This window comes from Choloepus didactylus, chromosome 17 (genome assembly GCF_015220235.1).
Source record: "Choloepus didactylus isolate mChoDid1 chromosome 17, mChoDid1.pri, whole genome shotgun sequence".
NCBI classification, from domain to species: domain Eukaryota; kingdom Metazoa; phylum Chordata; class Mammalia; order Pilosa; family Megalonychidae; genus Choloepus; species Choloepus didactylus.
Window position 1 is genome coordinate 37,859,495 of NC_051323.1, and position 13,762 is coordinate 37,873,256.

General features: G+C 36.8%; 1 protein-coding gene across 2 annotated transcripts in view; it reads right to left on the reverse strand.

The window, feature by feature from the left end:
- Positions 1–203: 203 nt before the first annotated feature.
- Positions 204–13,762, reverse strand: part of ACYP2 (acylphosphatase 2) — a 320,771-nt gene continuing 307,212 nt past the window's right edge. For both annotated transcript variants that reach the window (XM_037806461.1, XM_037806460.1), the window contains one exon: positions 204–812. In XM_037806461.1, coding sequence (XP_037662389.1) covers positions 698–812 — 115 coding nt within the window. In that variant the 3' untranslated portion in view covers positions 204–697. The remainder of the gene's footprint in view (positions 813–13,762) is intronic.

The window sequence follows — 13,762 nt, forward strand, 5'->3', positions numbered from 1 at the left end:
TGTGGGTGGCTGTCGGTAAAAACTTGCAGTTTGCTATGCTGAAATTGTGATTTCTAATCAACCACACTCACTGAGCCGGAATGTTCACTCTCTAGAACAATATAGTTCATAAAAGATATCAAATAGCTCCAATCCAGTACAGAAAATCATGCCCACATTTAAGCAGAAATTTAAAAATTAATTCTTTATTGATATTATCTTATGATTTTATTGATCATCACATACAATTATTTCTGATTCTTTTTAAAGACTTTAATAACAGACAATTCAACTTTAATAATGTTACTCAAATTATTATTCAGAAGGTTTTAGAATTCAATGCAGACAACAGTACTTAAAACTTATTAAATGTTTATCTTTATTACTTTATATCTAGCTAAGTAACATGGATGCTGTAATGTTCATTGAAATTAAAGATTCCATGAGACAATTTCAAACTGGATATTCATGTTAAATATTTTGTAATGACATTTTCTTATTTTAGAATACTAAGATTTTGCTTTTAAAAAACATAGTTGAGTAAAATTATTTCAGTGCCAGACATTTTTAGTAACATTTATAATTCTGTAGCTCTCAGAAAAGAAAGATCCCTTTTTTCACCCTACTCAGCTGCTATTAGTCTTTTAAGTTTATAGTTTTAACAATATATGGTATCTATTGTACAGTGTAAGCATTACAATCCTTATTCCTTTTTCGATTAGTATCTAACACTAAAATTAGTGTATTCAAGTTTAGAGATGGTTTTTTCATTAGAAAAGTCCGTGCGGTCAATGCGAGAACTGGGACTCCCAACCTTGCTCAGCCACGACTTCCTACAAAAAACAACAACAACAACAATAATAATAATTAGCATATAACGTATACCTGGGTCAGCTAAAATGATCCCACAATAAGTACTGTAGGATTTTACTTTTACTAAATAATTTTTGCATGTAACATGATATATGTCTTTCATGTTGCATAAGTCATTCTAAGAATACCATAAAGTTTAATACATAATTAAATATGGGCAAAGAATATCTAAACAAATTAAGAGTGTTGGGGTTATTTCCTCCCTCTTAAAACATTCCAAGGACATTATTACCTAGCTTCTCTTGTATGCAAAAGAATAAAAATATTTTTACAAAGATGTTAGTAATAAAAACAATTCAGCTTTGTTTCTCATAACCCAGCACATGGTAGATGTTTTATACATATATATGTATGTGTATATAGACACATTTTTATATATGTATGTAATACACACTGAAAGAATAAATAAGGAATAAATGTGGTTTCCATAAAATAAAATTAGATGAACTTTTTTCTTATCTACTCAAATACCATTTCTTACCATCTATGTTAGTAAAGCAACTACATTAAAGGGACAAGTTAAATATTCTGAAAACATTTTTCTGCTTATGTAGTACAATGGATTTGCTGAATTTATTAGAGAAATCTATGTGTCTACTTTATGCATTTGGGCACTAATCTGAGATGCTTCCTAAATAATTTAGGCTTGTATATTGCCGACACTTCAGATAATACTGTTAAGGGTTTCCCAGAATCTTTCTTTTAAAAATTATTTGGGAAGCTAGATTTAGTGGGACTGCAGGTTAGTAACAGGTAGTCATTTTGACACTAGTGGAGGCTGTTGTCCCAGCTGCTATTGTAGAAACATACAATGAGTTTCCACATATCCCAAAGTGATTTCAGGTTGTGAGGCCAGTGCTATATACAGCTGTACAATAACATATGTAACAATCTCATGTAACCTTGGATTAAAAATATTTTCTAGGCTAAAGCTTTCTGATGATCTGAAAAATACCTTTAATCAAACCAGAGAATTCCAGTGATTCCTTTTAACCCTCTCTTTGGTTCTCGCAACAATTTTACTGGTTCTTGTGTCAGTTTCATTTTGACCTTTTTTCTTTTTTAAAAGCTAAACTATCAACACAATATCACATCTTATTTTCTTCAATTGATTTAGTTGAAATATTAAAAATGGAAATTGTATGTGTTGAAGAATAAACATTTTTATGAAAAGGAGCTGATTGCTTCAATTTTACTGGTCAAATCTCGAAAACTTCTAGGTCAAAAATATAATCATAAAAGTTAACGTTTATTGAGCACCCACATCCTCAGTACTTAGACATGAATTCTTGTGAAATTTAGTAACTAGTGATTTGCTGACTAGGAGAACTCTTAGCTCCGCCATCTCCAGACCTGAGCCACACCTGTCTAGGGCTGACTGCAAGAGCAGCACATGAAGAGTGAGTGACAGGTGGCTAGGACACTCCTAGGTGGGTAGGCAGGTCAGGCAAGGTGGTTCCTAGCAACAGGAGTGGCATGTGTGGAGCCACGACACAGCGTGGCCATGCCCCTACAGTGTAACAGAGCTGAGTCTCCCACTCTGCCTCTACCAGTGGCAGGGAATCCCCCTTAGTCACCAGGTTTGGCTGGAGAAGAAGTTCTTGAGCATGGTGGGGGCCAGAGGCAGGTAGGTAGTCGGTCTCTCAAAAAACTAAATACATTGAGTTATCAGCTCAGATTGCTTAGTCATTGCTATAATAACATATATTTCACTCACTCAGTATAAAAGAGGACCACATAATCAAACATCACCAATTAATTCAATTCAATAAATACTTCAGTAACATTTTATGCAAGGCATATTCTAGATATCAGATACTGGAGTGGATACATAGATATAAGTCAGCTCCTCCCCTCAGTAACTTATAATCTAATAGAAGAGTTTGAGAATAATAAAATAATTATAATATAAACCAGAATGTGATGTGCAACATAAGCGATATAAAGTGAGAGAGAGGAATGGGGTGGAGAGAGGCAGTTAACTTCTGGCCAAGGTACTCAGAGATATCTTTATGATAGCAATGGTATTTGAACTGAGTTCTAAAGAAAACAGTTAATTTTTCAGAATTTGGAATGGAGAATGTCAATATAAGAATGATAGGAAACCAAGCAGCATGAGTAATATTGATAATGTTACTTAGTGTCCACATCATATCTTATTTGCAGTTTGTTTTGGCTTTAAGCCAAACACAAATACAAAGAGCATTTACAAATCAATATATGAACGATGGCTGATCCAGTAAAAGTAGGCAAAGAACATAAACAGATGAAAGGGAAAGAAATATAAATAGCCAATAAATTAAAAAAAAGACAACAAATAAAGCAAGAATGAGGCACCACTTGTCACTTATGAGACAGCAAAAATTTTAAAGTTTGAAAATCTCTAGTAGTGGCAGTTAGAATGTTGGAAAAGAGGCACTCTTCTGCATTGCTGATGGAAATGCAACGTGGTACTGCCAAATTTTTAAATGTTTGTATTTTACAGATATACTGTCATAGGGAAGGTACCCTGGGATTTGGACCCTGAGATGGCAGGCGGGAAGCTAATGAGGGATTCTTATTGGACTTAACAACTCTGGGAGGCACTGGAAAGAAGCAGGATTCATCTGAGGAAGCAGCAGTGCAGTCATGCAGTCTCAATGAAGATACAGCTACGTAAGGCGCTCGAAAGCTGGGAATATCCTTCAGAGCTGTCCCAAGGTGAGACAAGAGGGCTGGGTCTCTATATACCCTTCATTAGAGGAGAGCCGTCCAGGGAAAGGGATGTGACCTTTTGTGAAGTGACTTTTTTCAGCCAAGGCAATTACCAAAGAGGGCTGAGGGTTGAAGACCACCTGCTAGCAGCAGCTCCAGCACCTTCAGCCCTGACATGCTCTCACAATCACACAAAGGGGAACTGAAGATGCAAGACAAAGGAATGGTAATTGGTGCGACAGGCCCCAGAGCTGATTGGAAGAAACAGGATTAAGTGATTAGGTTTAGAAAAGGAAGAGGACACTCCTTTGTACAGAAGAGATGACAATAGATTTGGAAAGAAAAAAAAGCAATTTGTAAATGAAGAGGGGTTCACATGAGCTAACCTGCATTGTCTCAGTAGAGTAGGAGGTAAGGTGGACTACTGAGAATAAGGGAGGTAAAGGTAGAGTTGAGGGATTAAAGGAAGCAAAACAGGTATAATAATTGCTATAGGAGTCAACAAACCTGGAATGAAAGGATTGCTAAAGAGCAATGAAGTTAGGCTCTCTGGCCAGGAGGCTGCAAACCGGCCTGTTTGCAATGTCATATGCCTCCTGAGACGCCAGTCCTGCAAGCATGGTCAAAACCAGAGGGGCCAGGCATCAATGCCTGGGACAAAGGCTTGTCATTAGGAACAATACATGTGAGGTGCAGATTTAACAAGCTGATCATGTTTCCCAGAGGGAGGGATGGGGGTAGGACCTCCTACCCACAATCTGGACTGGATTTTAATTTCAGCATGCTGCAGAGCTACTGTCTTGGGTTTACTAGGTTGACCTGAATAAACCATTTCATTGGGGAACCTCTGACGTTGGTCTCTTTGTATCTTCTCTCTTGGACTGATCATATTCTCCAGGTGAAACATGTCCAATTTCCTTTCTGACAATGGGTGTTTGGGGGATCTGGGAAAAAGGTTAAGGCCTCAACATTCAGTAGCTTTCACTGAGTCCCCCTGTTTTCAGCACAATACATTTTTTCTCAACTGTGCCTACCACACTCTCTCTAGAGAATGAAACTCCAGCTTCCTTGGGGACAGGTAGGGCAACTGCTCCCTAGTGTGGTGTGGGGGATAACTGCTTATTAAACAGATTTTTAATCAATCTTCCCATTTTTAACCTCACCTTTATGCCACTTCCAGCAGGCTGAGCCTTGGGGGTTTTCACTGTATGAACCAGGCTTTGCTCTGCTTTTGCCAGTGTCAGCTTATAATTTAGGTCTGCGTTACAACTTGTTCATCTGCTTTCATTTCCAAAGTTTTGTTGCCGTAGCCTTTGCTCCCGTTATTTTTGTTTTTTTGGATTTAAATCTCTTAAAAATTCTTTTTTTTCACTGACACTTAAGTGGAGTTTAGATGGGAACAAAGGTAAATGTATAGGTTCAAAATATAACCTCTTTAACTGAAAGTATGGCTTTATCCTTTATATTTAAATCTTTAATTCATCTGGAGTTATTTAATTGCATTTTGTGAAAAAGAAGTCTTAATTTTTAATTGTGAGATATTTTCCCAAGCACCATTTGCTGAAAAACTTACCCTTTCCTACAGATTTCAAAGGCAACTAGTAACAAATACTATAAATATAAATTTGTATATATGCCTAAGTGTGTTTACAGACATTCTATTCAGCTCCATTGATCTCTTTGGTTAATCACTAAGCCAATACTAAACTATTTTAATTATTATAGCTTTGTAATATATTTCAATGTCTAGTAGTTCCTATGTTCCCACTTCATTATTCTTCGATTTCTAAATGTCCCTACTTAATGCATATATTTATCCTACTAAATTTTAGCTTAATTTTATTCAGTCCCTTTAAAGCTTCTTTTAAATCTAAAAGTAACTTGAAGAGAACTGACATCCTAACAACATTTAATCTTGTCATCCAAGAACATCAATTTTCTCTACTTTTGTTCCATTCTCTACGTTCTCACTAAAATTTTATAGTTTATTTAATTTAAGTTCTATATATTTATTGATAAGTTTATACTTAGGTATATTCCATTTTTTCTTGCTATTTTGAACAGGATGCTTTTATGATTTTTTAACTGGTAAATAGGAAACTAATAATCTTCCTATACTGTGATTCAGGTGACTTACTGAACTTCCTTGGCAGTACAATGGTTTTATTTTCTTTGGGGTTCTTAGGTAAACCACCTCATGTATTTTTCCTAAATTAATTCTATTAGTCCATTTTAATCACATTTACTGGATAATTTCAAATTTGCTCTTTATTTTAGACAAACCACATTTGGGCTACTTACCTGCCTTTCAGAGAATTGCTATAGTAACTGTACAGAGAAAGAACAAACTGCGTAGAGTGTTTACCCAGAAAGGGAGCCAGCACAACCACAATACACTTCCTGGCTCCAGCATGTTTTACTTCTTACTTGGATAGACACAACAAATACTGAAAGGACGGATGGCTGTATTATATTTTCTTGAAAGAGACTGAAGTCTAATAATTCTGCTATAAATCTGAATCTGGCTTTGTACGCCTTTCAGGTAATTTTATTTAAGAAATATGATCCACTGATAGACTTTTAAAAACAAAGAACAAGAAGTTTCAACCAGTAAAAATGAAAGAATGAGAATGTAAACTAGAAAACTTCATTCACGTTACTTGACAACTATGTTTCATGTATCTCTCTTTACTCTAATATATTTTAAATGCCTTATATGGAAGTTATGAAAATTAAACTAATTTTAAAAATAATCTATTTTATTCCTTTACCAAAATCATGTCACCTTAAGCAATTACAATGTAAGAAGAGATTTCATTACAGATGCATTTCTTACACATTTGATAAGGCTTATTCACAGTTGTGAAAACAAATTTTACAGAATGGCAAAGGAGAATGATCTTGTATGTATTACTTTAAAGTATTCTGTAGGCCATCTTTGCATTAAAAAACAAAAATCAAACACAGCGGTGATAAATGTTAAATGGCTAAGGAAAAGCTATTTGTTTAATAAGAACAAATAGTGCTATAATTTTCTGTTCATATTCAGGAGGTGACCAACTACTGGTCCCCTCAGGGTTTCCACAGCATTTACTCTAATTCTTTGGTGCAGATGGCACATACTTAGCCATCAAGTACAATAAGTGCCACTTCTTCGTGGCCTTGGCAGCCAGCAAAAGGCCATATGCGGCCTCTGAAAATGCACTAACATTTATGTACTCCACGAGGCTCTTCTTTGACCAACCCATCTAAAAAGAGTCCCAGCCCCACTCTGTTGTGTGCATCATGGCAGTTGTCACATTCTCTAATTACTATGTTGCTCTAATTGTTTTTGCATTCGTTATGTGCCTCCTCCATATTAGAATGCAAATTCTGAGAAGGTAAGATTGGAGTCTTACTCACTATTATATTTTCAACATATAGCACAGTGCCTGGCAAGGGTAGGTACTCAATAAATATATATCAAAAGAATGAGTCATTGTCACCAGTGCACCTTTTTCAGCCCTACAACTTACATATATGAGAAGAGGGGCATTTTTCAGGGTCCTACACAGTCTACTACACAGAAGGAAAAGCTGAACACATCCATATAATTTCTTCAATTTTACCTAGCACAGATTAGAACCCTCGATTTTTTTTAATCACTAAAATTTAAAGAAATAGTTGCTCCTTTTATAGATAAATGATAAAATATTTTACTCGTGGTAGCCTCTGATGAAATAACACTAGTAACTATTATATTCATCCTTCTAGGAAATTTTGGAGGCGGATCTGTCCTAACAACTGGTATATAAGCTTGGGAAACAAGGTTACTTGTATAACTGGTTCATTTATTTTTGCCAGCTCCCAAATTTCACTGCATCTCTTGTGAATGTGAGTTTACTCATTTATGTAAGTGGACAGTTCAGGGCAAGTCTTACAACACCCAGGAGGGCAAAGCCCATTCTGCAAACCCAGCCACAAGACTCACCAGTTCATCACACCAACATGCTGCGGTCTTCTGTTAAAACTAGTACACAGTTGTAGATGTTCAGACATATTGCGATTATGAAATAAAATCCTTAAGACATCAAACCAGGATTTTCAAGCTTTTTAAAGAGAAGAATCCTTTCTTCAAAGGAAATCTTGCACAAAAGCCTAAGGCTTATAGCAGAAGAACAAACTTATTCTCTGAAACAATGATATGGCTGGGGATGTAGAACCCACCATAGCTTTCCCTTTCCCCCAGCTGTACTGCAAGCACCTCTGGGGCACCCCAAAGGCTCTGGGGAGCTCGGTTTGAAACCTTCTCCATTATCCTATTGCTGAGCAAGAATATGGGGGAGTGGAATATATGGAGAATCCATTATATATAGAAGTGAAATCAAGATAGGGTTTTCTATTCTATAATTCAAGTGAGTTAGTTTTTCCTACAAAATGTAGTAAGTTGCTGGGGTGACATAAAAAATTCCATTTACCTAATATTCTTCCCTGAAACAAAGAGATGAAACTAAAGCATTATAAAGCCAACAGTATTAATAATTCATAGCAGTTCTATTTCCTGGAACTAAAGTGGGCAGTGTAATCTTTTGGATATCTCTTCAGCACCAGCATAAAACACAGACCACAGCAAGAAGCAGAGAGTAGGAAAAGATCACTAATGAATTAAAAACTAACATGGTGTGTGATGCAAAGTATTGAGTTGCCTGCCCATTTCAAGCTTTTAAACTAGCATTAATAATGGAAGGAGAGTACACAAACATTTTTGCTATTCTCCTTTTAACAAGTTTCCTTATTCAATTATATGTGGACAAATAATATCCTATATGCTGGGGAAGTCATAGACACACGCCTAAACCCCGCTTCCTCTTCTGTTGTAGGACAATGTTTCAGTCTGTTTCCATTCACAACCATGGGGAGATGTTAGGTTTGATGAAAAGGCCTGACCAGAACTTAAACCTGGAAACTGGGAACAAGCAGCCCCAGATGCCTAACAAAGTAGGAAATTCTCAGTTGCAGGACTCCCTCTCCTTGTAGTGGATAAATACCCACCTCAGGCAACACAAAGTTATCTCTCCCTTCTGATGTGAAATGGGGCATGCAGAGCTGCCATCCATCCAACCCAACCCGAGCAGTTTGGCCTCCCCAGGAAGATCCACTGTGGGATCTCTTCTCCTGCTCTTTTGGACCCTTTTGTTGTGTAAGTAATAAAGCGGTCATTTGCTGAAAGTTTCTGCTGTGTCTGAGCCTATGTTCCCATAACACACCATGTAGCAACTCACTGCACAGTAGGCACTCAATAACTATTAGTTACTCTGTCAGTCAGGGTGCAGTTAGAGATACCAAAACCACTTTATGTATTTTAGAAATGAATTTAATATAGGGAATTAAGGGCTTACAAAATCACTGGGAGGGCCAGAGGAGCAGCTTTACCTTGAGCCTGCTGGAATGATTCCAAAAGCAGCTCTGCAGAATTGGCTGCTAAAGGATAAAATGTTAAAACCGTGATTCTCATGAAAGTATAAAATGAACATATGGTGAAGATTTTATTCAATGCATTAATTAATGAGGAAACCTGTAAGATGTTAAGTCAGGTTCAAAGGAGAACTTGGAGAGATACGCACACACACATACACACATTCAGGAATGCTGAAATCAACTTGCTAATCAATGCAAAAGTGATTAAAATTCTATAGGGCAGCACTGTCCCACAGAACTACAATGCAAGCCTCATATGTAATTTAAATTTTTCTAGAAACCATATTTTAAAAAGTAAAAAGGAACAGGTGAAGTTAATTTTAATGTTTAACCCAATTTTTTCAAAAAATTATAATTTCAAGTGGTAATCAATGTAAATGATAAATTAATTAAACCAAAGAGATATTCGATATACTTTCTTCATAATGAGTCTTTGGAATCCAGCATGTATTTTACACTTACTGTACATCTCAATTCAGACTAGCCACATAACAAGTACTCAAAACCCACAAGAGCCTAATGGCTACCATATTAGACAGTGCAGCTACAGGGCAATACAATATAATGTTGGACATTATCTTTTCTTTAGGGCAAAGATCAATTGTAAATCTGTCAGAAAAAAATTCACTTGCATTACAATGGGCAAGAATTATTTGTATTTCTATAGTTTTCTACAAGTAAACATCTATCTAACAGAGTTGTAAAATAGCCCGGTCAATAGAAAGTCAATCAAAGTTGCACACTCATATAGAATCAGAAAATTTCTCGAGGTTCCACTAGACAATACCCAGCTCTCCCCTGAAAGGATACCCATTAATCTCTTTGACCCATTTTCAAGCCTTGGTCAATTTTTCCTTACAGTCCCATTGAGGGAACTCCTGGGAATCAGAAGGCTGCCACTGAAATCACTGCACCTATGGACACATTGCCCTAACTGCAGTCCAGGTATCAGGAAGCCACCACCTGAATTGTGGGCTCCTTAATGTCTGCTAGATTCTCAGACCAGCTAAATGGATGGCTTGGGACTGCTGCCTCTCTCCCCAACTAACTCAGTTCCAAATTCAAGTTTCACATAAGTACCTATGATTGATGAAACCTAAATCACAGTTGAAGCCCTAGCTACAAGGGAGGCAGAGAAATGTAGCTCCTAGATGTCCAGTATCTTCAGTAAAGCCAGCAGAAGACTGGAACAGATGTTGAGCAAGCCAATATATGATATCCATTAGCTATTATTCAGTTAATAAGAACTTCACAAAATTCTATGTGTCTAGTGCTATTGGATTCAGAAGTAGTAGAAATATTTGTTACTGGTTCATATGGTGGCATCACTTTTGTAGACCCTCTCAGATCTGGAGTTCTTCCCAGTGCTAGAACAGAATCCCAAAGAACACTGTGGTGGTTTGGAGCAATGCAGCCCAGAAAAATCTGTTTTTAAATTTCATCCATTCCTGTGAGCATGAACCCACTATGCGGAGGACTTTTTGATGAGGTTACTTCAGTTAAGGTGCGGCCCATCTCAATCGGGATGGGTTTTAATCCTATTACTAGAGTCCTTTATAAGAGAATGAAAATCAGAGAGAGAAAGGGAGAATAGCCAGAAGAGGAACATCGAAGGAACCTGGAAGAGAAGGGAGAGATCAGGAGACACTGCCATGTGCCTTGCCATGTGACAAGTAAGGACCAAGGATTGCTAACAGCCAGCCCCAGGACTCCAGTCGTTGTGAAGAAAGCATCACCTTGATAACACCTTGATTTGGACTTTCTTTTAGCCTTAAATGAGCTAATAAATTCCCATTCTTTAATGTGACTCATTTCATGACATTTGCTTGAGCAGCCCAGGAAACTAAAAAAAAACACCAACACTGAATATTGGTGGAGAAGGAGGAGCAGACAAAGGGGACATAGAAGAGATGACAAGAGAAGAGGGGGATAAAAATGAAAGTGTGGTGTTAGGGAAACTAAGGACAACAAATTTCAAAGAAGAGAGAGCAGTCAACTTCTGAAGCAAAGTATTAACTTTCTGAAAAGTGCCAGTGGATTTCATGTTTAGCAGTGTGGAGGTCTTTGGGGACCTTGGCAAGATCCGCTTCAGTGAAGTAGTGGGGGTAGAAGCCAGATTAGAATGGTTTAGTGAGGAGGAAGTAAAGATATGGAGACAGCAAGAACAGATAAATCTTTTGAGATGTCTGACTGTGAAGGTGAGGAGAGGCACAGAGCTACTTGATACATCTTTAAGGTTCTGTTCTTGGCAAGTGAAGCCTGCCTATGTTTTGAATTCAGTGCCTTCCAATATTTATGAGTGCCTTGTCTCTGAAGAACAGTATTTGAGGAGGATTGCTTTAAGGGAACACAGTCCAGGATGTTCTCTATTCCAGATATGCTAAAATCTACTCCTACATCAAACCAAATGAAAAGCAGGTTGGCCAGAGGCACCTGTATTTGCAACCCTCACCCTGACCTCTCCACCTCCCTCGGATATGTTCATAAGCAATTTGAGTTTTTTGAGGTGATGCCATTAGTCGATAGAGGGCTGCTAGACAGATTAGAGCCAAAGTGGAGCCCCACCCATTGCAGAAGTTATTTTAGGTATTTTTAAAGCCTTGTTCCTGGCTCAGTTTTAGGTCCCCACCCTTGTTTTTTCATTCTTTTCCACTTTTAATTGTACATTCTCTTGTTATAATTTTATATACCCTTATAAATCACTTTAAATCCTGTTTGGAAAAAAGTCGGGTATGAACAAATAAAGCTGGCAGTATTTTCTATGGCTGATAATTGTTTCTTTGATTTTATATTGGAAATTATGGATGGGGGAAGGCATTTATTTACAGAGTTTTGCTTTACAACAAGCTTTACTAGATGCCTTTTCCATTAAACGGAAGTATACGATGTCCTCCGGTGAAAGAAATGTGTATCCTGTAGACAATGACGAACTTGGGGACAAACAACTGGCAGCCGCGGCCTGGAGTTGGGGCCTGGTTGGGAAAGCGGCTTGGGCCTCAGAAGGGCCCTGCAAGGGGCTTCCTGGCTGCTGCTGTTGGAGAAGCAGCGTCTACTCTCCCAGCCCTCCCTGACAAACCAGGGTGCAGAGGGTGAAGCCACAGGCTTTAAAGAGAAATTCATGAAATGTCTCTATGACAGTCATTTTGAAAATGCTTTGCAGAAATGAATCAAAAGATTATTTAGAATGCAGAATGGAAAGACAGCTAATGGCACAAGAATCACTGGAAAAATTGGGATTTGGAGATTTGATAGATGGAAAACCAGAAACAAAAATTAGATTTTAACAGAAAGACTATTAAAGGGTTCATCTGTGGCAGAGCAAATTGTACTACACATTGTCAATCCTGAGGACAGATTACACAGTATTAGTTAGAAATAGGGGCTTTCAGGATGCCTTTAAGTATTCAACATTAAATCAAAATAGTGATGATGTACTTTTTTATGGATAGGGATACATCTCATACTTAGGGAAACTGCTTATCTTTTGAACCTCCCAGAATTATTTTTAAAAATTATTCCTTCTAGATTCTCATTTTCCCCTAGGAGGATGTTTTATATTTAAATCTAAGTAGTAATTCAGTTCATAGGAAGGTTGATTATAGGAGACAAAAATGCCACAGTTTCTCTTCATAGGTGGTTTATAAATGGTTTTTATATTAGAATACTCTGTGTATTTTTTCACAAATTTTAGCCTATTATAGCAGATATTATCAGAAAATACCCATTTCCTAGTAAAATGGTTTCCTTTTCCTACTCATAAATATATATGCCAGCTTATTTCCTTCTTACAAAAATAAAGTACAAAATAAGAAGTGAGAAATAAATATCTTCCTAAAATTAATGAATTATTTTTGCAGTGGTTGAAAAACTACTTTCATATTTATTTGATTTTTTGTATTGTACCATACTGAGTCCCTTCTCATTTCTTTATGGCTATATTTTTCATCTATTTTCCTTGTGGCTGCAATGGGATTAAAATTTAGCACTCTAAATATAGTAACAGTCATATTTGATTGATACCAACTTGACTTCACTATATGCACATACAGTGTTATTGCCCTCCATTCCTCCCCCACCTTTTTTTGTACTTATCACATATTATTTCTTTGTACATTGTATGTCCACAACCATAGATTTATCATTACTTTTTATGCATTTGCATTTTAGCACCTGCAGGATGTAAGCAGTGGAGTTACATACCACAAAATGTAATACAAAGGTACTGGCATTTATATTTAACTGTATGGTTAACTTTAAGAGGCATTTATTTCTTTATGCCACATTGAACCACTGTCTAGTGTCCTTTCATTCTAGCCTGAAGAATCCCTTTAGCATTGCTTGTAGGGTAGGTCTAGTATTGATGAACTCCCTCAGCTATGGGAATGTATTAATCCATCCTTTTCTGTTGTTGTTATTTTTTTAAATTCAATTTTATTGAGATATATTCACATACCATACAATCATCCAAAGCATACAATTATTCACAGTACCATCATATAGTTGTGCATTCATCAACCACAATTAATTTTTGAACATTTTCATTACTACAAAAAAAAGAATAAAAATTAAAATTAAAGTAAAAAAGAACACCCCAAACATCCCATCCCCCCTCCTTCTCTATTATTTGTTTATTTTTTGCCCCCATTTTTCTACTCATCTGTCCATACACTGGCTAAAGGGAGTGTGAGCCATAAGGTTTTCACAATCACACAGTCACACAGTGTAAGCTATATAGTTATACAATTGTTTTCAAGAATCA